The sequence below is a fragment of the Diorhabda carinulata genome, chromosome 11 (genome assembly GCF_026250575.1).
Source record: "Diorhabda carinulata isolate Delta chromosome 11, icDioCari1.1, whole genome shotgun sequence".
NCBI classification, from domain to species: Eukaryota; Metazoa; Arthropoda; class Insecta; order Coleoptera; family Chrysomelidae; genus Diorhabda; species Diorhabda carinulata.
In genome coordinates, this window is record NC_079470.1 from 4,842,912 (window position 1) to 4,868,584 (window position 25,673).

A 25,673-nucleotide genomic window follows, 5' to 3' on the forward strand; every position below is an offset into this window, starting at 1 on the left:
GGGAGTGATCAAAACCATCATCAACTTCTTCATTCAGTCAAGGAGGATCAAGATGAATGGATATGAATGACAAAAAAGATTGGAAAGGATTGAGGATTGAACGAAAACGATTTTGCCGACTAACTGCAATCCTGCGAAACGTTTTTGTGCATGGCTGAAGAAAATGAGAAGCTTGTTCACAACCTCTGAATAAGCGACAAAACTTCACTTACTGGAGTAATCAAAACCATCATCAACTTCTTCATCTAGTCAAGGAGGATCAAGATGAATGGATATGAATGACAGAGAAGATTGGAAAGGATTGAGGATCGAACGAAAACGATTTTGCCGACTAACTGCAATCCTGCGAAACGTTTTTGTGCATGGCTGAAGAAAATGAGAAGCTTGTTCACAACCTCTGAATAAGCGACAAAACTTCACTTACTGGAGTAATCAAAACCATCATCAACTTCTTCACCCAGCCAAGAAGGATCAAGATGAATGGATATGAATGACAAAGAAGATTGGAAAGGATTGAGGATCGAACGAAAACGATTTTGCCGACTAACTGCAATCCTGCGAAACGTTTTTGTGCATGGCTGAAGAAAATGAGAAGCTTGTTCACAACCTCTGAATAAGCGACAAAACTTCACTTACTGGAGTAATCAAAACCATCATCAACTTCTTCATCTAGTCAAGGAGGATCAAGATGAATGGATATGAATGACAGAGAAGATTGGAAAGGATTGAGGATCGAACGAAAACGATTTTGCCGACTAACTGCAATCCTGCGAAACGTTTTTGTGCATGGCTGAAGAAAATGAGAAGCTTGTTCACAACCTCTGAATAAGCGACAAAACTTCACTTACTGGAGTAATCAAAACCATCATCAATTTCTTCATTCAGTCAAGGAGGATCAAGATGAATGGATATGAATGACAAAAAAGATTGGAAAGGATTGAGGATCGAACGAAAACGATTTTGCCGACTAACTGCAATCCTGCGAAACGTTTTTGTGCATGGCTGAAGAAAATGAGAAGCTTGTTCACAACCTCTGAATAAGCGACAAAACTTCACTTACGGGAGTGATCAAAACCATCATCAACTTCTTCATTCAGTCAAGGAGGATCAAGATGGATGGATAAGAATTAAAACAAAGAATATTGGAAAGGATTGAGGATCGAACGAAAACGATTTTGCCGACTAACTGCAATCCTGCGAAACCTCTGGGAGAGTGACAAAACTTCACTCAGTGGATTGATCAAAATCATCATTAACTTCTTCACCCAGCCAAGGAGGATCAAGATGAATGGATATGAATGACAGAGAAGATTGGAAAGGATTGAGGATCGAACGAAAACGATTTTGCCGACTAACTGCAATCCTGCGAAACGTTTTTGTGCATGGCTGAAGAAAATGAGAAGCTTGTTCACAACCTCTGAATAAGCGACAAAACTTCACTTACGGGAGTGATCAAAACCATCATCAACTTCTTCATTCAGTCAAGGAGGATCAAGATGAATGGATATGAATGACAAAAAAGATTGGAAAGGATTGAGGACCGAACGAAAACGATTTTGCCGACTAACTGCAATCCTGCGAAACGTTTTTGTGCATGGCTGAAGAAAATGAGAAGCTTGTTCACAACCTCTGAATAAGCGACAAAACTTCACTTACTGGAGTAATCAAAACCATCATCAACTTCTTCATTCAGTCAAGGAGGATCAAGATGAATGGATATGAATGACAAAAAAGATTGGAAAGGATTGAGGACCGAACGAAAACGATTTTGCCGACTAACTGCAATCCTGCGAAACGTTTTTGTGCATGGCTGAAGAAAATGAGAAGCTTGTTCACAACCTCTGAATAAGCGACAAAACTTCACTTACTGGAGTAATCAAAACCATCATCAACTTCTTCACCCAGCCAAGAAGGATCAAGATGAATGGATATGAATGACAAAGAAGATTGGAAAGGATTGAGGATCGAACGAAAACGATTTTGCCGACTAACTGCAATCCTGCGAAACGTTTTTGTGCATGGCTGAAGAAAATGAGAAGCTTGTTCACAACCTCTGAATAAGCGACAAAACTTCACTTACGGGAGTGATCAAAACCATCATCAACTTCTTCATCCAGTCAAGGAGGATCAAGATGGATGGATAAGAATTAAAACAAAGAATATTGGAAAGGCTTGAGGTAATTAATCTCTCAAAATGATTGGTTAGGCTAATTAGATAAGTTTCTATACATTATCGGTAAAATAAACATTATTGGTTCTTGAGAAGGTTATCTCAATTTATATGCATTTTTATATCTTATTGAATATCTTCAGATGTGTCAAAGAAATAAAATTACGAGTTATCTGCCCTCAACTCTCATTGTTGAAAGAATTTGGTAATCTTTTTTTCGAAATAGTAGTTTTTTGTTGATTTCTAGGGCTCTATTGTCAATTGGTTACTTTTTTCTAACTATTTGGGGCGGTATTGACATATGCGCTCCAGATATACTCTTATGGAATGTGATAAATGTCATATTAAATGCAGGCCACACCGCCTTACTTACGTGGAGATTTTTGCCTCCAACATTAACTTTGGAATTGACAGAATTATATCTCAAAGTAAGTAAATTTTGTGTTTTCTTTTTAGTCATAATGAATCTGCTTCAATATATCCTACGATGTTTAACCAAATTGTAAAAAAGTTCGAAAGTGGTAAAAAGCTGTCCAAGACGTGTGAAAACAAAAATTCAGAAAGAATACAGTTAAGTAAATATCAAGATATGGAATGTAGTATATAGAGAACTTGAGGAAGATTTAATGATGAAAGAACAATGAATAGAAATCTATTGAATTTCCGATCAAAAAATCTTTGGAGAAGACTTAAAAACAAAAGTATACAAGTTACTTAACTTAACTTGGTTAATTTGGATAAAAAAGATACGGATTAGAATAGTAAAAGCGGAGATGAAGTAATTGAGGAAAATAGCAGGGGAAACGTGGATGAGTAATGAAGTAATTAAAGGAAAGCTCAGAAAGGAATCAATTGAAACAAAAGATGTTTAAACTGGTAACAAGAAAATCGAGAAAAGTAAAAAGACATTGGACAAAAAGGAAAAGATATCCCGGTAAAACTAGGGTGAAATAAGTAACACTGGAAGAAAAAACAATACAGAAGATGAATGAGGTAGCAAAAGATCGAAAAGAGTGGATGGATGATAATAAACAACTTTTATATATCGACAAAAGTTATTTAAACTTAGATCTAAAAGTCAGTAAAGAAACAAAGATGTTTCGCCTTCATATGAAGTGAATTAAGTGTTTACAGAATTTTTAAAACGAATGAAAACATATCGGAAAATGTATGTGGTTGAAAAATGATGAATAAAATTCACTCAGCTCCATGTTGGAATCGAATTCTTCATTCGTAGAGAATTCGAAAGATGGTAATCGCCAAAATTAAGATAAATGGACATCAAGCATACAAAATAATGCTAATTACCAACTAAAATCTATTGTAGTAATCGCTAATTCGGCTATTGGAGCCTTCATCAACATATTTATGATGAAAAAGTGAGTGGATTCAAATGATTTCTAGTAAAGATCATCGCGCGTCTACCAAACTAGTCATACTGAAATTGGAATTTATTGATTTTTATTCCATACGTAATTATACTTAAAAATCTTGAATTAATTAATTATTAACTAAAATAATGCACGAAAATTGCTAAATTGAACGAATAGTCGCTCATTTTTTCAAAATAGCCAATAAACGTCGAGTATTTCTACACATACGATAATGGTCCAAGAAATACCTAGCTTGACATAGAGATGGCGGTAGTTGTTTGAAAAGTACCACTGTATTAGAAAGTACACAATCTATACAACAAATGTTTGAAGTTTGAAGACGCCACGTTGTTTGGTATTCGTTGGACAATCGTGAATTTGTAAACATGGAAAAAATTGGTCAACGTTACTCTTATTTGAAAGGCGTTAGCCCAACCAATTTGGAAGCTGAGCTAGTTTCTTTTCTGGTTGAAACTTCTCCTTCGTTATTAACAGTAAAATATTGGGTAGCGGAGTTTAAACGAGGTCGTACGACCTTCAATTGAGGTGACGATTCCAGGGATAACCGGTTCCAAAGATGGCAAAAACCGTTCCATCTGCAGACGAGGTCATGGCGTCGGTTTTTTGAGATGCGCGTGGGTTAATTTTCATTAATTATCTTTAAAAAGCAAAAACAACCGTATTTATTCAAGAAGAAAGGTTGTTGTATAAAGACAATGCACCAGCTCACACATCCGTTATTACAATGGCCAAAATTAATGAATTACAGCTGGTTACAGCCAGTCTATAACGGCATCGGCTACTATAGTTGTTTGTTACATTGAAATATATTTAATACTGTAAAAAAAAGTGATTAAACTGATTCAATTTGTAATCAAAGAATTAAACTATAGTTTCCATAAGAGTTTTTGTGAAATACGCGAACTTTGAATTCAAATTTCTTCAGATTTTGACCGATAACACATATAAAAAATGGTACCGTTGGATTCGTCAAATTCTACACTATCAAAAAATATAAATCTTGCTTCGCGCGGAAACGTCCTTCAGCTGATGGTGGTTCGAATAAACAATTAAATGGAGAGAAATAAGAAAATTTTCATTATTTAACATTTGAATTATAAAATAACTTTGAAAAAACAGTAAAAGGAATTCTAAAGCATGAAAAAGGAAAACCTACGATCAGATAACGTCCATCAATCATTAGTTTTTCATATTACTGGTGTTAATTGGAAATAAATTTGATTCTGATAAATAATACAATAGAGGAAAACTGAAAAAGAAGATTTATTCATATAACCTTCAATAGTACACTTCTTAGGAATAATTTTTCACTGTAATAGAATGATAAAATCTCTATTAATATCAAAATAGATTTTATCACGAACGAATTGGAATAAATGCTTGAAGTAGTGTAAGAAATTAACATTCGAGTGTGACCTTTCAGCTCAGTTGTTTTCTTTTCCATCTACTATATAATGGTTTTGAAGGGTCAACAAAAAAAAACTATTCAAATAGTGTCTAAGGATTTTTTCGAGGGCATTGAAAATATTTACGCCAAAATCAATGAAAATAATGTCAAAATTATTAAAATGCAAGTCAAAAACGTTGACTCAATCGAACTTCTAGCTTAATAGCCCAGTCAAAGTTGTCTTTTAATGTACAATATTGAGTTAGTTCTAATTTTTTTGTGGGATTGCAGAAAAAATTACTTTATAATGTTTAAAGTATAAGAAGAAGGAGAAAAATCAATGATTGTAGAAAAAAATAGAAATGGAAAATGGAAAAGCAGTTTGGCAAACTGTAGACTACAGAAAAACATTCGAAAAAACTACGGAAATCATAGAAAAATTGAAAGAAAATGAATCATGATCAAAAAAGGAAAAAGGATTCACCTGGTTTGAGAAAATGACTTGTGAACTGACGGAAAAAATTTGGAAAAAGAAATTATTATAATATGAATGAAAAATAAGGAGTCAACTATACAGGGTGTTCCGAAGAAGTGTTGTTAGCATTCAAATTTGCGAAATATCAACTTACATTTAAGTAAATTTTCCGAATTATATATTCAAACATTATGAATGTTTAATGGATGTTTAGGAACGTCAATGTAGTATATTTGACGGAATAAATAATTCTTCACTACTATCTGAAAGCCAGGGGTGGCTCATGCTCAATGGTTAACTTTTACAAGGACAATCTGTACAATCTAGAGGTAGCAAAAATGAGAAGTACTTAACTCGATAAATAGATTAGAAGATATTCAGATTTTTAGATCGTTGTACATACCAAGGAAACGGTTCGCCATAAAGAGACATTCTGAAAAAAAATATCATAAATTGTTATTATTAATTGAAAATTCTCACGGGAGGTATTAAAACACAATAAATTATGTTTGCAATGCCTTTTACAGAGAAACGAGGGGTCGTATGAAAAAAATTAGTATTATTTTCACTACCAAATTTTTCGCATCAAATCCTGTAGACGAATGACCCTTCGTACAATTTTGAACGACATAATGGATTTAGGAGAAGGAAGTGTACTTTGGACTGTAGAGAAAAGCTGAAAATATACAAGGGGTGTCTGAAAAGTTTGCACTTGACAATATCAGCACTTATTAATGCGCCGAAACTTTCTCACTAATTTTATTCCATTTTGTATGGTTAGTTTCTCTTTGACTATCTTCAAAAATTGTAGAAAAACGAATTTGAATAAAAATAGATGGTTTTCCATCAAGAGAACGCACCCTCTCATACGAATTTGTTAACCACTCATCGTATTAACCAGATCTGGTCCTTAGCGATTTTCTCCTGTTTCCAAACCTCAAATTTTTTGACGAGAGAGACTGTAACGATCATTTGGAAAGGTTAAAAAGGTTGAAGCATCGTTAAACTTAGTGTATACTAGAGGGGCGATCTTCAAAGTAGAAATTGAATGTCAAAATGGCTAATGGCTAATCTCCTTTTCGTTGTAGAAGTATTCAAAGGCAGATAGCTTGATTAATTATTAATTTGAGCTACTATCTCTGGGTACGGGAGTCGTCGATTATGTTTACAGATCAAAACAATACGTTTAACTTCAGCGGTTGTGGTTTTTCGAAATCACCCTGAACGTTTTCTATTTTCAATTCGGCGGCCAAAGTACTAGACTATAAAGATCTGCGATTTATGTATCAGTTTCAGCCGACAGTTTCTTACAAATTTCAAAACTCGAAAGTCACAAGTCCAAAAACTATGAATCACAGCACGTTTTGGCGTTTCACACTGTGCTAACTGGGGTTAAACTACCACATATAAATACCAAAGAAATAATTCACAGCTAAAAAGTGATTTCATGATAGTATAAAATTAGAATATTTTAAACACCTTCATGAATTATTTTGAAATTTTGACAGAAATACGCTAAAATGATGCAACTAACAAACCTGATTTGTTGTTGTTGCCAATGTATGCTTCTACCATAGAGGTGAATGCCACCCTTAATCGGGGGAGGAAATTTAAAATTCCAAATTAATCTATAGATGATTGAATTTTATGAAGAAAATGTAGAATTAAGTTTTTTATTTGACTCAATCATTTCCGAGTTATTCGCGATTGAAAATTTAAAAAAAAACACGTTTTTCAACATTTTTTTATGAAAAACTCGAAAATTACGCATTTTCTAGAAAAAATTATCCTTATCAAAATTGAAGCTTATAGAAAAACAAGGAAATTAGTCAGTTTAAATTAAATTTTTTAAATAATATTCAGTAACTTATGAGTCACTGAAAGCCAATTTTTTCTTTTTCGTAAATTTATGCAGAGGTTTGAGCTCAAATAACGGAAAAACGAAATTTTTCATAAAAAATTGTAATAAATATTTTTAAAGTACTTTTTCAGACCTTTAAAATGATCTTTTATAAAACCGTCTAGCATAAAAATTAAGCGAGTTATGACGAAAATAAGTAAATAACTCGAATTTAAAAAAAAATGTCGGTAAATTTGACACCTTGTGCGGCAAAATTAAAATTAATCGTAGCTCATGTAAAATTATCTTTTTTTAAGTCCTAACACCACGTTCCAAAAGTTTGAATGGTTTGGAAAACGTATATTTTGAAAAAAGTTGTTTGACGTGAAATTTTTTTTTCAAAATATCTCAAAAACTATTGGATCAACGAAAGAATTTTTTTGTAACTAAAATTCAGTTTTTATTTTACTGAACACTTTGCTTTTTTAAAACTTACGTAGCTTGAAAATTAAACGAGATATAAGCGTTTAAAGTATTGATTTCAATGCTTTTTCACCTTTTAACATCAAGATTCTTTGAAGAAAAGGGCCTAGAAGGGTTGCAACTCTCATGATTTTGTAGCTTATGAAATCCCTACAAAATGATGTATGGATGAATGCAAAAATCTTATAGGGAAGCCGAGTTATTATTAAAAAACCGAATACATTTTTCTAGAGATAATACTGGAAAATCAGGATCAGATTTCTTATTCTAGAAGAAAAAAAAATTGCTATTACGATCCAAAATAAACAAAATGTCATGTTTTTCACCACATTTTTTTAATAATCTTTGTATGAGGGGTTGTTTTTAAGGGTAGATAAGATGTAAAATATCAAATTATTAAAGTCATGATACAAAACAATCAACATTTATTATATTTGAACATAATTATAGCCCATTACCGCTTTAATTCATTAGTTTTCAATTTATTGGAGTAAGATCGATGAAGGTCTCTAAAATTGCGAGGTTTCGATCGATTTTAAGCTTGAATGACTGTACTAATTATAGAATTTGGGAATATGAAACTTAAATGAATATCTTCTTCTAGAAAGATCCATTTTCAAATATGAAATACTTAGAATGAATTTTTTTTGTAAAGGCATGTCAAATTTTACATTTGAAATTCTAGGTTTTCAAACCACTTAGAGTGAGTAAAAAGCATTTTAAAGAATTAGTTAAAGAAGCCAAAGTCATGAATTTAGAAGAAGGCGACATTTATGCCGTAGAAGACGTTAGCCCAGCAGACGAAAAATTATCAATTTTGCTCAAAGGGAGGTAAGTTAGAAGTCGTAACTTCGATAATCGTATACCCTTCAAATTCCTATTTTTTGATACCCCTCAATTTTTTTGTATTCACTCTAATGCAACAGTTGAACCAAATTGATATCATTGAAAAGTTATAGTTTAACTTGTATCACAAGTTATTCGACTTGGAGGTTTCTTAATCTTTGTGTTACTTCTCTGTACGTTTTGGAGGACTTGGAGCAACACGGGCATTCCAAAATGTGAAATAAAAACAATTATTACTATTACTTTATACAGTAAATTCGTAAAGTAGTGATGTCAATATCCAGTGTTTTCTAAAAATGTTGTAAAGAGTTTTTTTCTGTCCATAATAATTTTCTAGAACACCAGGTAGTTTATTTTGTATTTGGCGCGCTTAGAAAGCGAAATTTCTGTTTTCTTATTACAAAAAAAAACATATAAGCACATTTTGGTACCTTTGTATACTTATTATATGTTTTGCAGTTGTCCTAATAAGTGCAATTGCATTAAACTCTTAATGGTAGCCTTAAGACTTCATGACGATGTCTTTTACTCTAGTGACAATTCCATATTTTGTTGCACTATGATAAAGGGCATTGTCCTTTACTATTAAGGACGCTTCTTCTAAATTAATTAATTAAATATGTCGTAATCCACTTTGTAAATACTTGAGGGGTAAATTTGTTTTAACAATGAAAAAACGTTTACCGTCGTATCCTTCTAGTTTACGTACGTTTTTGACATTATTATCCTGCCAAGAACTAAATTTGTTTTCTTTGGCACATATCCATGTTCCATCTACAAATATAACTTGTCTTGAAAGTACACCAACACGATTTTCTCTATATTTTCGAAGGAAACATTTTCTTCGGTTACAATTATTTGTTTTTTTTTTTTTCTCTATTAATGGTCTTCTTTTGTCTTTACCTTCTTTATCAATTCGTCATTTCTTGTCTTGAACATATTCTCCTAAAACATAAGAAGTTTAAAATGACATAATCTATACAGCGTGTCCCACGACGAGTTAAAACTATCTGTATATGGCAAAATTTCTACGTTTGGGTTTTCAGATACGATCTGTATTTTGTTTTTTTAAATAGAACACCCTGTATATTAATACATTTTTGAAATCTACATAAAATTTTAGTATACTTTTGTCGAGAAACTTTTTTTCGAAAAATTCATACTTTTCGAGTTATTGATTTTTTTGTAAAAAATTTGACCGTTGCAGACCCTCATAAATTATTTTTTTACGAGGATACCCTTAAAGGTATGAAAATGGTTTCTGTTCCGTTGTTTTGAACAAGGTCAGAAGTATTTGAATCTATGTTAAAATTTTTTTTAGTTTATACAGGGTGTGTATAAAAAGTGTGCAAAGTTTAACTTTATAAATATCAAATTTCTTTTTTTTCTAATGGAACCACCCGGATTTTTATATTTTAATGCATTTAGGGGTGAAAAATAAGGAAAATTCACCAGATATTAAATGTTTTCTGTAAATTTTATAATTTTATAATAAAGAAATTTGATATTTATGAAGTTAAATTTTGAACACTCTTTATACACACTCTGTATAAAATGAAAAATTTTTCAATATAGATTTAAGTACGTCTGACCTTGCTTAAAGCAACCGAATACAAACCATTTTCATATCTTTAAGGGTATCCTCGTAAAAAAATAATTTATAAGGGTCTGAAACGGTCAAATTTTTTACAAAAAAAATTAATAACTCAAAAAGTATGCATTTCTTGGAAAAAATTTTCAGACAAAATTATACTAAAATTTTACGTAAATTTCGAAAATGTATTAATATACAGGGTATTCTATTTAAAATAACAAAGCTGTAGTCGATTTCCGGTAGAATCGGAAGTCGGCCATCTTTGAAAATATTTTAGTTAGAAAGATCGTATCCGAAAACCCAAACGTAGGAAATTTCATGATTTTACTATAAGTATTTTGCCATATATACAGATAGTTTTAACTAATCGTGTATAGCTAACTAAATATATTTATTTTCAATACCTAACAGGCTGCAGTAACACTTTATTACCATTTTTTTTTCACTATAAGTATAAATTATCACTCCATGAAAGCAAAATCATCAAATGAGAAGACTCAATACCTCTATGATCAAAAAAATAATTCATCATAAGACAATAAAAGCTGCCAATGATATAAGAAATCGAGAATAATCTCTACTTCACCCGATAACCTCAATAATTACTTTGTGAATGTAGCCAAAAATTTATCAAATTCTATAAATCTTTCTGGTGTTAATCCTCACTTACAGTTTCTTCTTTATGCCCAAAGTTTTAGCAGAGCTTCGCTGTACAATCAATGACATCAAAAATAAATACTCATCTGGAACTGAAGGACTCAATTTGAGCAAATAAAAGTACTGTTAGATATTTACTCGGACTCTGCCTTCCTCATTCATCTTTGAATCCGTTTGCCTAATTCAAAATCACGCTTCTCCAGTTTCAGAAAGATCGTTCCACTTGGAAACGCGGAGCACGACGTTTATTTACCTACTCCACGTTTAGATTTAGTTAAGGGCTCAATACTTTACAATGCAAAAAAGTGCACAATCATTTGCCAATTGAAATTAAATCTATTACATCTATTACAAGTGCTTTCTATTCTGTAATATTCTATTCTAATAATAATATTTAATTCCGGGAATGCTGAAAACTAGTTTAATTTTTGCTATGGACTATACTACTACTTATAATTTTGTTACTCATTGTGGTTTTCTTCTATATATTGAACTTTTCACAAGCTTTCATTTACAAATTGTAAGGCACGAGTACGATTTCCGTGGCGCCTAAATTTAACTATGGTATTTTATAAATCAATCCACAATAAGTCGAAAATGAAGAATAAAATTTTTCGATATCTCGCTTCGTTTTCAAGATATCGATACTTGAAGTTGGAAAAATTTATTTTTATTCAATATTTGTATATATCAACATAACCTAACTTAGCCTAACCTAACCTAACTTAACCTAACTTAACCTTCTTGTGGTGCTCTTTGAGTGTAAGTTCAAAAATCGTGAATTTTTTCCAGCCAAAATAGTCTAAAAAAATTTTTTTTTGCCACAGGATTATTTTAGTTTTATTTTATTATTATTTTTTTTTCTTATGAGGGGCTTCGACCCTTGCTCCCAATTATAAAACAAACGAAAATAAATAACTTTTGAAAGCATTTTGAACGTACTTTTTGCTTGAAAGATGATATTTTTACATTAAATTACTAATTAAATCTTCAAACTATCATTAAATATTTTTTTATTTTATAAATAACGAAAAACAACCGACAATTCTTTATGAAAAACATCAAATTATTTATGTATTTATCGTATGTTAAGTTATATTCATCACAGAGGGATGAAAGTTATTAAAAATGGTTCATTTTGTTATAAGCGAGGTATCAAACAATTTCACCCTTCATTTTCGATTTATTTTGGCCTATTTAAACTAAATTCTGCGCCACGGAAATCGTACTCTCCCTAATAGTAAACAATTATTTGACAATAAAGCATGATGTGTAATCCTGATTTTCCTTAATTTCACTTAAAGTGTAAGCTGACCTTAATCTGAGGTTATTATGTCACATATTTATTTACGTATTCTGTTCATACATGTTACATAAGATGTTCCTTATTATCATCCTCTGTTCTTATACATTAGTCCAAGAGACCCAATCAAAAAAATAGGCTCTAAAATTAGCAAAAACCATATTGAAAAAAGTTTGGAGCTTTATAATTAAAAACCTATGCGTTATACAAAAAAAGTTTCAAATAAAAAAGGTGGCAAATATTATTATCTACAATAATGATTTTCACAATTTTTATCGTACGATGCGCGGTTCGCGACATATTTATTAAAACGTGTTTTTCAAGATGGCGGCTGAAGTGGAGTCCTCCCCATGACGCCCAGTTGGATTTACATTCAGGGAGCACCTCTGAACATATTAAAAAAAATACCCATTCCCGTAAAGATTGAGAAACGTTTTTTTAACATATTAATTAACTATCTTACTTTGGGTCCGCTCCTAGTTTTTGACACTTAACTCATAATTTAAACAACACAATCTTCAATTATAAACGGTACGCGTTGTTTTCACATTATCTCTTTCAAATATTTTACGTTACTAAAGTAGGTATGTGATACTTATCATTCACAGCTTTCCAGTATGGTAGAAAACAACGTGAACCTGTCATATTTTATAGGTTAAGAGTGACATGTGACGATACCCATTTACATTTCATCAATGTGCACCAATTCGTGGATTCTCCTGAATGGGAAGCCAATCACGAACAATCAGATGATGTTTTCCAAGTGACAATCACGGCTGAAGAGGATAGCGTCTACCTCTGTTGGCCGAGGATGAAACTGGAAAGGGTATTGAGGCATAGACCGATGCTCAAAGTCGTTTTAGATAGCTTAATAGGTAAATTATTATAGACAATTACATTTATTTTTATACAATCACAGAAAAAGGAGACGATATATGTTTCAAAAAGTATTTTGAGTTATTTTATGTAGAGATGTAGAGATGAAAATTCATCGCTTTCCATAGTTGCATTCGATGTTGATGAAACTAAATTTTTTTATGTAAATTTTGAGGTTAATTGGGCCTTGAAGTCACTCACTAAAATTAAGATACTATCTCATAATGATAAGAAGAGAAGTTAACAGATCTTGAGTAGCTATTTTTTGAGGTTATGTCGAGAAAAGATGAGAACTACTTTAAAGTTGACATTAATAGTATAATACGTAACAAGAGTTGTAACGAATGAAGCCGCGCAGTGCATAAATTTCATGAGTTTCTTTTCATAAGAAAACGTGTCCTATGTTTAAAGAAATTGCATAATGTGCTGCCTACATTTAGGGGCATCACTCTCTCAATCCTAAATATATCTTGCTAATGCTAAAAATTTTTATGATTTTTAATTGACTAAATTTGTGTAAATAGATCAAATAGAGTCTTACGTAAATAAACATTTGATTGTAATTTAATTAAATCAAGAAGTATGAGTTGACTTCTGAACACGCATGTGTATATTATGTTATTGTCAAATGTCATTTACAACGAATGTTGACAGTGCGATTTTTGAAGTTTACAGACGTGGACCATGCACAATTTGTAAGCTAAATATTTGCAAATTGGAACTTTTAAAAATAATTTTTGTTGTGCTATTCATGTGTTATAATTATGTTTTGGCTTTGATATCGAAATTTTTTCTTAGGGAAGGATATAACTCAAAAACTTTACGCCTTAAACGAGCACCTAAGCGGACTGAATGACAAAAGGGAACGAGGTCAAAGGAATAAATTGTGGGCGAGGACGCATAGTCGCAGTATGTCTTTAGATGCAGTCAATACGGGAACCACTGGATTGGTTCGATCGCAAGCTTATAGACTAGCAGAAAAAAATACAGAACGTGAGTAGATGTTAGTGAAATTGTTAATACACATATTTTGAATCATAAAAATAATTTTTTTCTCTCTATATATAATACAAGGTAACGAAATTTTTTTACGGTCTCATCGGTTTAATAGTCAATATTTCTATTTGGTGTGTTGTTCTCGCATAGGAAACGAGAACGTAAACTTTTCTATATTGTAGAAAAATATAAGAAAAAGTTTTAAAAAAATGTTTGGAAGATTTGTTTTTCTTGATTGGATCGCTCCAAGAATACCACAAATAATATCTTAGTGAAGATGAGGAGAAAATTCTAGCTCAATTAGTTCTAAAATGCCTCTAACCTCCTTGAAGCCATCACATATACTGTAGCTCTTGCTGGAACTGGAAGGTGTAGCTGTTAAAATAAATGAGGAGTTACACAAATACTATTTCATACTAGCTTATAATGGACCTCTATAGAGTCTAGTGCTATTTAATGCTGCTTGGATATTTGTTAAGCTACTATACTGTTCAAATTAATTGAGGCAAACATATTTGCTAGATGGTGGTTGCTGGTGATGTTCAGAACAGCCTCAAAAACCGGTTAAATCTGTCTGGAAATTTGAAAAGCATCTGGAAAAACAGTCTTGGAATAGGCAAAAAATACTGATAGTAGATTGTTGTCTGGAAAAAGTGATGCAGATGCTTTGGGCTTTTTCACAACAAATGACAGTAGAAAGTATTCACCTGGTGTACAGATGATTCCAAGTTTGACCAAAGTAGACTTCTGTGTAAGATTTAAACACTCAAACAAGACTCTGAGTGTCCTCAGTTGCATCGATACGTTCAAGCCAAAGTGACATCGGCGTTTGGGGTAATTTTAGGATCTTTCAAAGACCTATGTGCGTTACCGTTCCAGAAACTCTCGTTTAGCATGAAAGCAACAAGGTTTAAGAAAACTTTAAAAGAACTGGGAAGCAGATCAATATTAATATTATACAATTGCAAGAATTCTTGCTTAGAATGAAAGCTACAAGGCTTAAGATGAAGTTGAAAGCACTAGGGAACAAATCTTAACACTTCGAGCCTTCAGGAACTCAAAGGAAAAGTCTTAAAGTACTTTGGTACTGGAAAATTAATTCCTATTGATTAGGCCATACTATAAGTGTTCATTTACATTGTTGTAAAACTGAAGGACAGATGGTTGATCTGAGTACTGCGCAGTCCTCGTTCTCTATCTCAAGAACGATTGAGCGCAATGATTCTAATGAAAATTCTCTAAAATTTTATGCTATTTAATTTTCATGATAGGTGTTAACATGATTGGAGTCATAGAAATTGAAATAAGATCAAATATTAAATTAACTTAACTTACTTTTTAAAGTGGCAAAATTATATTATATGACAATAATCAACTAATTTTTTTGCTAAACACAAAAAAATCGGGGTAGTACCCAATACCTGAATCTATTTAAGTTGAAATCGCAGCTACTACAGTTGAAACTTGAAAATCTGCTGATCCAAAACCATTTAGTCCATGACCTTCTTGAACAATTGTTTATATTGTATTATATAAGATGAAGATGAATTAGTCCAGGACTTCCTAGCTCCATGACGTTCTTTACTGCACGTCTGGAGATATAGTAGGGTAGGACGTAAAGATTTATTTATCCAGAGCACCCCAGCTCTTAAGACTTTCTAGAACCCACTTCAGTCCATACTTAAAAATAGACGTCATTTGATATTGCAGAATACAGCATAAAGATTTGTTGGTTTAAAACCCTCTAGTTCTATGACCTTCAGTCCAAGTCTGTCGATACTACAATGCTTAAATATCTGTTGGTGCTACTGGAAATAATTTTTTTCTCCCAAAATTACTTTGCTAGGAAAGGCAAAAAAAATTAGCTACAAAATTCATTTTGAAATCCAAATTACGTCACAAAATTTCAAAAACTAAATGCTACTAATCACTAAACCATACAAGAAACCATTTTTTGTCAACCATCATTTTATAGCAAGATAATATTATATAATTTTTAATTATTTTGAATAGGTACTATGGGAAAATTGGAACAGCAAAGTTGGGTACCTCTAGTTGCTAAACAATTTCCCGCCAAATCTCCATTTAATTCTCAAAGTTCATCTACAAGTCTCCGTATTCCAGAAGTTCACACCACGCCCAATAGAAGTCGCTCCTTGAAACGATCGAGGGAAGTCAAATTCGAGACGCAAAAGAAATAATTTTTTTACTTAATATTCTAAATAACCAAACCGAAAAGAGTGTAAAGTTGTACATAACCTCCAAATAAACTACATCCTTATAAACTCCTTCTGGAATTATTGGAAAATGATCATTATAGAAGACTATGGATCGAATAGGCTCTAAGTTCATGTTAAATGGTTAGATAGACCTGTATTCTCCAACGAAATATTAAATGAAATACAATATTTGGAGTTAGTGCTGCTATTGGTTGTTTCCTAATCCTGTAGGCAGTAACATAGGTTCGAATAGGTTCGGAAAAAATGGTTCTCTTTCTGGAAGAAACCATTTATTAATATCTTCATGTAAATAGGAGAGGAATTATCAAATGGTCACAAAGATTTCCTGATCTAAATCCTTTAGACTCATATACATGACTGTACATTCTCTTGGGAGTTTTATTCTCATAATGTTTAAATCTAATTTGAATAATAAACGAGAATATTCCACAAACTTGCCTTCCACTGAACATATAGGTACATTAAACAAGAAGTAAATTTTAAATCCCTTTGTAATCTATTGTTGAACTTTTATTAATTTTTTTTATTGGATGTATTTATGAATTTATGAATGTTAACGTTGTTTGTAGTGTGTACATAACTATATTTGTATGTTTATATTTGTCGTGTTTATATGCTGCCATATAAAAAAATAAATAAAATTTTACAAAAAATTCGTTTATTTCATTCATTTAGAATAAAATGAACAAAAGTTTAGCATTTTATTCCAGTTTCAAACCACTTTACAACTTTACAGCGTTGCCTATCTATCTTTTCACTCCAAATAAAATGAAGTATTTTATTCCAGTTTCAAATAAATTTATTCCACTTTACTTCGAAACATTCAAAACATAAGAAAAAAAGAAAGTTCAGCATTTTATTCCACTTTAAAACATGTTTACTTCACTTTACAATGTTGCCTATCTTTATATTCGTTCATAACAAAAAATAAGAAAAGTTTAGTATTTTATATCAGCTTTAAACCAATTTATTTTATTTCAAAACCTTTATTTATCCAAAATAAAATAAAAAAGAAAAATTTTGCGTGTTATTCCAGTTTCAAACATATTTAATCTATCTTACAGCGTTGCCTAACTATTTAGCTATTCGTTCAAAACAAGAAAAGATAATATCAGTATTTTATTCTGATTTTAAATGAATTTATTCCACTTTACAGCCTTTATTCATTCAAAACAAAAGAAAAAAAGGAAGTTTAGTATTTAATTCTAGATTCAAACATGTTTACTGCACTTCACAACGTTGCCTATCTCTATATTCGTTCAAGACAAAAAATAAGAAAAGTTTAGTATTTTATTTCAGCTTTAAACCAATTTTTTTCAGTTTACAGCCTTCATTTATTCAAAATAAAAAATAACCATTTTATTAAAGTTTCAAACATGTTTATCTCACTTTACAGCGTTGCCTACCTCTCTATACATTCAAAACAAAAAAATAAGAAATCAGTATTTTATTCCAGTTTCAAATAAATTTATTCCAGTTTACAGCCTTAATTCATTCAAAACAAAAGAAAAAAAGGAAGTTTAGTATTTAATTCCAGATACAAACATGTTTACTGCATTTTACAACGTTGCCTATCTCTATATTCGTTCAAAACAAAAAATAAGAAAAGTTTAGTATTTTATTTCAGCTTTAAACCAATTTTTTCCAGTTTACAGCCTTTATTTATTCAATATAAAATGAATAAAATAAAAAATAAGCATTTTATTCAAGTTTCAAACATGTTTATCTCACTTTACAGCGTTGCCTACCTCTCTAGCTATTCGTTCAAAACAAAAAATAAAAGATTAATACTTTATTCTAGTTTCAAATAAATTTATTCCAGTTTACAGTCTTTATTCATTCAAAATAAAATGAATAAAATTAAAAAATAAGCATTTTATTCAAGTTTCAAACATGTTTATTTCACTTTACAGCGTTGCCTACCCCGCTGTACATTCAAAACAAAAACAAAAGTTCAGTATTTTATTTCAGCTTTAAACCAATTTATTCCACTTTACAGCCTTTATTTGTTCAAAATAAGATAAATACAAGAAAAAGTAATCATTTTATTCCAGTTTCAAACATGTCTAATCTCTTACAGCGTTGCATTTGTCATTCTAACTATAAAATCTTCCAACTCCAAGTTTTACTTAATTGGTGAATCTGGCAACTGAAAACTGCTGTTAAACTGTTTTTTCAAATGACTACTGCGAATGAAAATTATGGAAACAATAATATGTAAGATTTATTTTTTTTAATGAAAAATTAGTTTTTATATCAACAAACTCTAAGATTAGGGCGCCGATTCTAAATCTTCAAAATACAAGAGGAATTCTTCAAATGTTGTAAATAAAATTTCACATTCATATATAAGTATATTTTATTATTAAAGCTGTACAAAATTAGATTTTGTGTAAATAAAGTATTATTACATTTTTCTTATATATCATAATAAATATACAAAAAGTTACAAAAATCATACTATCCACTAACTGGTTTATACATAATAATTTTCAAAATGTGTATAATAATTTTTAGGCCACGTTTACATTGTTTGATTATCGACATTAATTTAATAAAAAATACGTTAAAAAACAGTCATTTTGTCATATAGAGACACCCACACACACATCATATAAAATTGACAGAATCTATTCCTCAATATATGACATTTTATTTGGGTATTTAGTCTAATTTGATATTTCGTGTAGTGAGTTTGACAGTCGTGTAAAAGTACGGACTTATTGTTATTGTTATAAAAAACACAATCAAAGGTAAGTTTAAAGTGATTTATAACATTCAATAGATTTTTGAAAGTTTATCATTATACATTTACTATCGTATCCCATGTGCTTGTTAGATTTTGTGAAAGTTATTTACGTTTTTCGTGACAAACAAAAGAAACCGTTTTCATATTTTGAGGTTATGTCAATCATTCTAAGCGGGCAAAATCGATCAGTGGCCGGTATTACCCCGTATGGAATTCTAAGACATAATATCATATTATCCAGGTAAATGGACAAAAGAGGTGTTAGAAAAAGCTCTTGAAGCTGTTAGTGATGGAAATTTTCTAAGATTCACAGCAAAGAAGTACCCTTCTATAATGTAATGTATAGTAGTAATGCATAATACAGCAAGAATCGCTTTGTTAAGATTATGAATTTGGTTATCAATATTGTTAATAGCATCTTCACTATCATAGCCAGGTGTTGAAACGTTTTGCTTTATGCTTGAATGAAATAAATACATTCCTAAATGAAAAAGACATTAAATAACTCCCTGAATTGAATAGCGACAAATGGTTGCAAACATTTTTATTTATTGCAAAGAATTAGAAAGCTATCAGTGGATGAATTGGTTTGTTCTGAAGATATTCAAAGCGGTATTTCAATTTTAATTTTGAAAGCAATATCGCTATAGAACCAGTGCAACTGTTGATGACAGATTTAAGTAACAAAACCCTCTAGTATTCATAGTATATTCTTCGAACACAAATAGTAACGAAATCTACATATTGATCGATTTAAAAAGTAAAACTTTGTGTAGTGGAAAATTTACAGAGTTGAAAAACTATTTACAAGAGTTGGAGGTCCAGAAATGTATGTACGTAAATTAATTTTGAAAGAAATGTCGCGTCTTATATACAACGTATGGAATAGTCTTCCAGATTGCAACAGTAAGACAAAGAAGTTGACATTTGGAGTGCTGACTATCTATATCAGAAGTTGAGTAAGAAGCTGAAAATTTAGAGTCATTTTTGAAACTTAAAACAAGTTACGAACCAGACTTTCTAAAACCATGGAAAGCCAACGCTCCCATTGAATTTTTGCTCAATGTATGTTAATAAAGTAAAAATTAGAGTTCTGAGTTGATTTTCACGTAATTATCTAATAATTCCATGGGGTTTTCACCCTTGTTTCTAGTACATTCCTGGCTACCTCAAAACACTGTAGATACACTCCTGTTTTTCAGATCTTCATTCTAATCATTAAGTTTTTATATATTATTTGGATTAGTATATAATTTTGAAATATAGAGTGTCTCAAATAAAATAATAATAGTTTTTAAGGTATGAAAACTGTCAGTGATTTAATTTCTGTTACCTACTAAGTAATTTAACCACATAATATTTGCGTTAATGGAGAAATATACGAAATATACAGTAGTGACCCATATAAAGATCTTAGTAGAGAATTTTCCATTTATGAAACCTCTCAGGTATTTCATATTGCAACATCACCACATATTTGCATTACTAGAAACAATTTAGAAACCAACTAACCCTTACTACACACAAATTAACAGTTGCTGATTATTTTATTCCAAGATAGATGTAAAATTGTTCCACCAGAAGATATTCAACATATTAGTAATAAAAGAATTTGGTCTGTAGTTCTTTAGGTCATTTTTGACTGTCTTTTAAGTACTGGTACACCTGTACACCTTCACTTTAGACACCTAATCTTATGAATATATAAATTATTCGGAATGGACAAAATAATTTCGAAATATAGGGTGACTCGAATAATAATTTCATATATATTTTTTCAAAAATTTATATAATTTTATTTCTATTTGAATCGATGCAATACTGAAAGTCATAAATTAAATACCAGGTCTTTAATCTATTCAGGAGACCATTGAACCATATAATGTTTGTATTAGTGAAGATTAGATGTATTAGATTAGGCGTCCCAGCAAAATTTTGAATTATTTCCATATTATATTATATATAGTGAGTCTCAACATTACTTAGAAAACATTTGAGTCTCATAAAATTAGCATTAGAGAAGACAATGTGACTGAATCATTGACAGAACCCGAAACTGTAATGGAAATCGTTCAGAACATCTTAAGATGTGGTAAAGGGAGAAAGAGAAAGACATAGGGCTACAGATTAACCGAAACCTTCATACTGGAAGAAGGAAATACTGCAACTAAGTACGTCTAATCCCAGGGCACATTGAAATCGATTTAGACACAGATAAGATCGTAGATTATTATGGAATGAAAGTTGAAATTATCATACACATCCTGAACAACAATCAAGCTACAATTCTGGAAGTCCTCATGAGCTATGGATCCTTCAAAGAGATTACCTAGATAATCAAGAACGACGAGGCGATAATAATAATAAAGATTGTCCCAAATAACTTTTAACTCTGTGTATTCATTCAGCTTTTTATTCAGTCAACTTATGTACTGTAGTTAATTTTACTCTTTTGACTATCAAAGTTGATTGTTATAAGGCAGTTAACGATGAAAATCCCTCAGGAGCCCTGGACATATGAGACTAGAGGGCAATAGCAAACCTTGGAGCTTATACTGTAGGAAAGAGATGAAGAGACATGTAGCTACAGAAATACAACAGTCACGCTCTAATTCTGGTAGCCCCCAGGAGCTAAAGGGACCGCAAAGGGATTACCCTAATAGTTAAGAACGTTGACACATTTCAATGATTATACAGAGTGTCCTAAATAACTTTTATGTAGCTTCTTATTGAGCCAATTTCTGTATCGCAGTGCTTTTCATCGAGTTTTGATTAACCTTACTGTTAACTTTAATTAAAAAGTTAACAGAAGTTACACGAGACCGAAATCGGTATGTACCACGTCGCAATTATTTTGTTTTTCAAGATTCGCCGCCATATTAAGTTCGACTAGCGTATCCACGCTGTTTATACTGACACCTTTCAATATTTTCTGTGCCGTTAGACTGGTAAAATTGAAACTTAGATCACTCAAACTGGGAAATTGATGATTGCTGTTTTCCCTAGTTAAAGTTCTTTCTTTGATACAGATATTAGGTTCGGATCCGACGACGTTTTTGTCCAATATTTTTCCTTTATCTAAACAATTGGATCCCACTTCGTTTTTCTGATATTTAATCGAAGAAAACATCGGGATTCCTTCGTAACTTTTCGTAGGACTAGGCGGAGTGCTGGTGAAGGAATTCTTAGAAAATTCTCTGAAAGAATTAGCTATCGGAGAATCCGGGTTGGAATTAACGATATTATGAGAGACGTTCTTTATAACGTTGTGGTAATTTAGTCCGTCTTTACTAGGGAGTTGTAGGGATAATTTACGGTTATTATTCATTCCTTCGAATTTGGTTTCGGTGTTATTGAAACCTTGTTGGTTCGTATTTTTCGTAGGTTTAGGTTCCTTATCTTCTTTTTCTTTATTTATAATCACCACGTTAGGATTCTTCTCGACCTGTCCGTTTTCGAAAGTTATAACCGATCTGACCGGTGAATTCTGTACAAATATTTTAGTATTCGCCCCGGGGGTACCATTAAAAGAAGTACCGCTCGTTACTTGTAGAGTGAACGAGTTACTGTGAGGCATGGAAGATTTCTGGTGGTTCGTTTTTGGACTACTTTCTTTTTTATAGTTTCTAGCGTTTCTAGAAAGTGAATCTATTGAGCTTTTATTGATGACGGTTTTGTGGGATTCCAAACTGGATGGTCCGCTCGTTATTGAGCTACCGGTCTTGCTGCTCTTATGAGATTCTATACTGCTCGGTCCGCTGTTATCAATACTCGATAAATTTTTCACCGGGGAATCTGCGATTGAGCTAGAATTATCATCTAAGCTTAAATTCGCGGTGGAATCTAATGAAGGTGAACACAGTCTTTCATTAATAACGGTTTCGGTGAGTTCTTGTTGTTTATTTTCTTGGTTAGTTGACGGTTTATTTTTACTCGCTTTTCTCGAACTTTCCCGGCTTCTATAAGCGTGTTTTCTCGGTAAAGTACTACTAGAATAAGACGAATTTATGTATCGAGATACAGGGGAGTTTTCTCTCGATCCAGTTAAAGGAGTGGCGAATGTTAAATCAGTGGAAAGTTGTCTTCGGTGGTTTCGTGGTAAAGATGCCGATCTAGAAGAACTAATTTCGCATGTTTCTATATATGCCGCAATGTTAATACCATTTTCCTAAAATAAAAAAAAATATATCTAATGTGAAATATAACAATTTTAGACAATAATGTACCTTATCTGGTGTGGCTGTTTGGGTACCAACGTTATGTAAATGAACAGCTTTTGAATTGAACCATTCTGTTGGTGGAAATTGAGCTCCAAACGTTCCGATATGGCACTGAGAACGTTTCGATCTTCTAAACAGCCTTGATAGTAATGATACTTTTTCTAAAAATAGAAATAAATCAAAATTAGACATTTATATGAAGTGTATTTATACAAAAGACAGTAGAGACATATGTATATTGATAGAAATAGGTTGATCAAATGAAGATAAGAATAATAATAGTAGGTACAGCATCAAATTCTTGCAGAGATCCATGAAAGACTAGAAGATGGAATCAGTTTTGAGATATGGCAACATTGATGTGAATGTGTCAAATCTGACGTTGCCATAATAAAGTTTGACATTTATAATGGTAAACATACTTAGAACGAGTTGTCATACGACTGTTATTTGAGTTGTTTACAGAAACTTTCTATGACTTTCGGCGTAAATTAAACCGACAGCAGTATGCCGATCAACTAGCTGGTGACCTAGTGGCGAGATCTGCATGGCGAAAGATCAGCAAATTTGAAGTAAAAAATGTGATATAGAATTTTTTCGTCACACCAATAGTTTTTGAGTTATTCGCAATTGAAAAGTACGATTTTTCGTCAAAAAAACCGCATTTTTCTATAATTTTTTACGTATAACTCTGTAATGATGCATTTTATCGAAAAAGTGTGAAGAACAAAAATGAAACTTATAAAAAAACAAAGAAATTAAGCTATTTTACAAGATCTTAATGTTCTACCTAAAGCAAGTTATAGATACTTGAATAGCTTTTGTTTTACGTAATTGAGTATTTAACCTCAAATAACGGAAAAAAGGTACATTTTTCAACAAAAAGTCATGGAATACTTTTTAAAGAGCTTAAAAAGACCTTTCAAATGATTACTGATAAAAGTCGTTTCGACTGAAATTTCAGTGAGATATGGTGTAAAATATTTACAGGTAAAAAAAATTGCACTAAAACTAATGCCATTTCATTGAAAATCAAAATTAAACTTATTCCGTATACCAAATAGTTTATTTGGATGTTATTCGCGACATCTAAAAGTTTGGCTGATTAGAAATACATAATTTTGAAAAAAATTGACATTAATTAATACTTTTTTTTTATTTTTCCAAAAACTTTTTTGCTCATTTTCCCCCATAACCATAAGAGATAAAGAAACAAATAAACAATCAAATGAAAGCATTTTTTATGACGATTATTTTGCTTCTTTTATTTTTTTTTGTAGCATAAAAATTGACGAAGTTATAATCAAATTAATCCTATATACGAATCATCCATAATTCAAAACACCACAGGATATCTTTGTCTGCCAGTTCCTTCAGGAAGTTTCACAGCTTCAGCAGACTCAAATCTTGTTCCTTTTAATTCAAATTTGATCATTATATGTTATTACTTTTCCTAGTAAGTTAGAGTCTTTCTAAATCGGATATAAAGTATTAACACAAATATTTTTGCGAAGTTCTTTGTCAATTCCTGTAGGTTCAGCGATCCCCCAATACACAGTAAGACCGAACAAATTACCGTAATTTTACGAAATCAAAAAGCCCCTATACAAACGAAGTCAACGGCTATACTGCTTTGTCTAGAGACACGGTAGTTATCGCATTCGAAAGAGTGAGCTTCAGGTTAAACGGCTGACAACTAATTTGGAATTTCTGGAACCGTTGGCGATATTCATACTGATTACAACCCCACTACACCAACACTAACAATCACACTAATTGACGCGGGTTTCGATAACCAAGTTCAGAGACTGAAGGTAAACTTGGTAATTGTGAGTGTTGGTGTAGTGGTGGTATAAACAATGTGTTCAGTATAACCAGTTGACAGTCGTTAATCTTTGGCGCACATGTAGTTTTTCTCGCTAACTTACTTGGAGTGGGCGTAGATTCCCCACTATGGGGATACTCGGTACTACTGCTTGTATCCACATAATGTTTAGCGATTGTTCTAGTAGAAGCTGATCTTCGAAGTCTTCTATTGGAATTCCAAAGTCTGAACGATCCTCTTCTGTCTGGACTTCTGGGAGAAGGAAACGAAGAGGAACGTCGTTTGGTACGAGCGTACAGTATTTTATCGCTGGCATTACCTGTAATTTAAAAGAATTGGATGATTAAATTCGATGAAAATTATAATTATCATACCTCCGCATATAACGTCGGCTAAATTGGTTTGTATACATTGATGTGTAACGTTGCCGTCTCTAATAGTAGCTATATCACCGTGAACCATAACCACTGCTTCTTCAGTCGACATGAGCATCGTTTTATTAGCTGAGGCATCGACACCAATATCATCTTTCTTTCTTCCTCTTGATTGGCTCCTCGAACGTCTTCGCCTAAAAATTTATACAATTTAATAAAATGAATGATGATAATACGAGATAAA

The 25,673-nt window shown here is 31.7% G+C and overlaps 2 protein-coding genes and 1 long non-coding RNA gene across 3 annotated transcripts in view; 1 reads left to right on the forward strand and 2 right to left on the reverse strand.

Moving 5' to 3' along the window:
* Nucleotides 1–16,694, forward strand: part of LOC130899466 (blood vessel epicardial substance-B-like) — a 31,807-nt gene extending 15,113 nt beyond the window's left edge. The window contains exons 3-7 of the mRNA XM_057809417.1: nucleotides 2,418–2,598; nucleotides 8,435–8,580; nucleotides 12,804–13,024; nucleotides 13,824–14,018; nucleotides 16,035–16,694. Of these exons, the coding sequence (XP_057665400.1) occupies nucleotides 2,418–2,598; nucleotides 8,435–8,580; nucleotides 12,804–13,024; nucleotides 13,824–14,018; nucleotides 16,035–16,222 (931 nt within the window). The 3' untranslated portion in view covers nucleotides 16,223–16,694. The remainder of the gene's footprint in view (nucleotides 1–2,417; nucleotides 2,599–8,434; nucleotides 8,581–12,803; nucleotides 13,025–13,823; nucleotides 14,019–16,034) is intronic.
* LOC130899468 (uncharacterized) lies at nucleotides 9,511–12,946 on the reverse strand. The gene is made up of 2 exons (XR_009060035.1): nucleotides 12,613–12,946; nucleotides 9,511–9,540 (listed from the first exon to the last, which is right to left on the reverse strand). It is a non-coding gene; the product is annotated as an uncharacterized LOC130899468 (long non-coding RNA).
* A 1,908-nt stretch (nucleotides 16,695–18,602) lies between the features above and the next one.
* Nucleotides 18,603–25,673, reverse strand: part of LOC130899216 (uncharacterized) — an 81,874-nt gene continuing 74,803 nt past the window's right edge. Inside the window, exons 5-8 of the mRNA XM_057808969.1 lie at nucleotides 25,430–25,623; nucleotides 25,159–25,374; nucleotides 23,237–23,391; nucleotides 18,603–23,178 (exon numbers count right to left, since the gene is read on the reverse strand). Coding sequence (XP_057664952.1) covers nucleotides 21,823–23,178; nucleotides 23,237–23,391; nucleotides 25,159–25,374; nucleotides 25,430–25,623 — 1,921 coding nt within the window. The 3' untranslated portion in view covers nucleotides 18,603–21,822. The remainder of the gene's footprint in view (nucleotides 23,179–23,236; nucleotides 23,392–25,158; nucleotides 25,375–25,429; nucleotides 25,624–25,673) is intronic.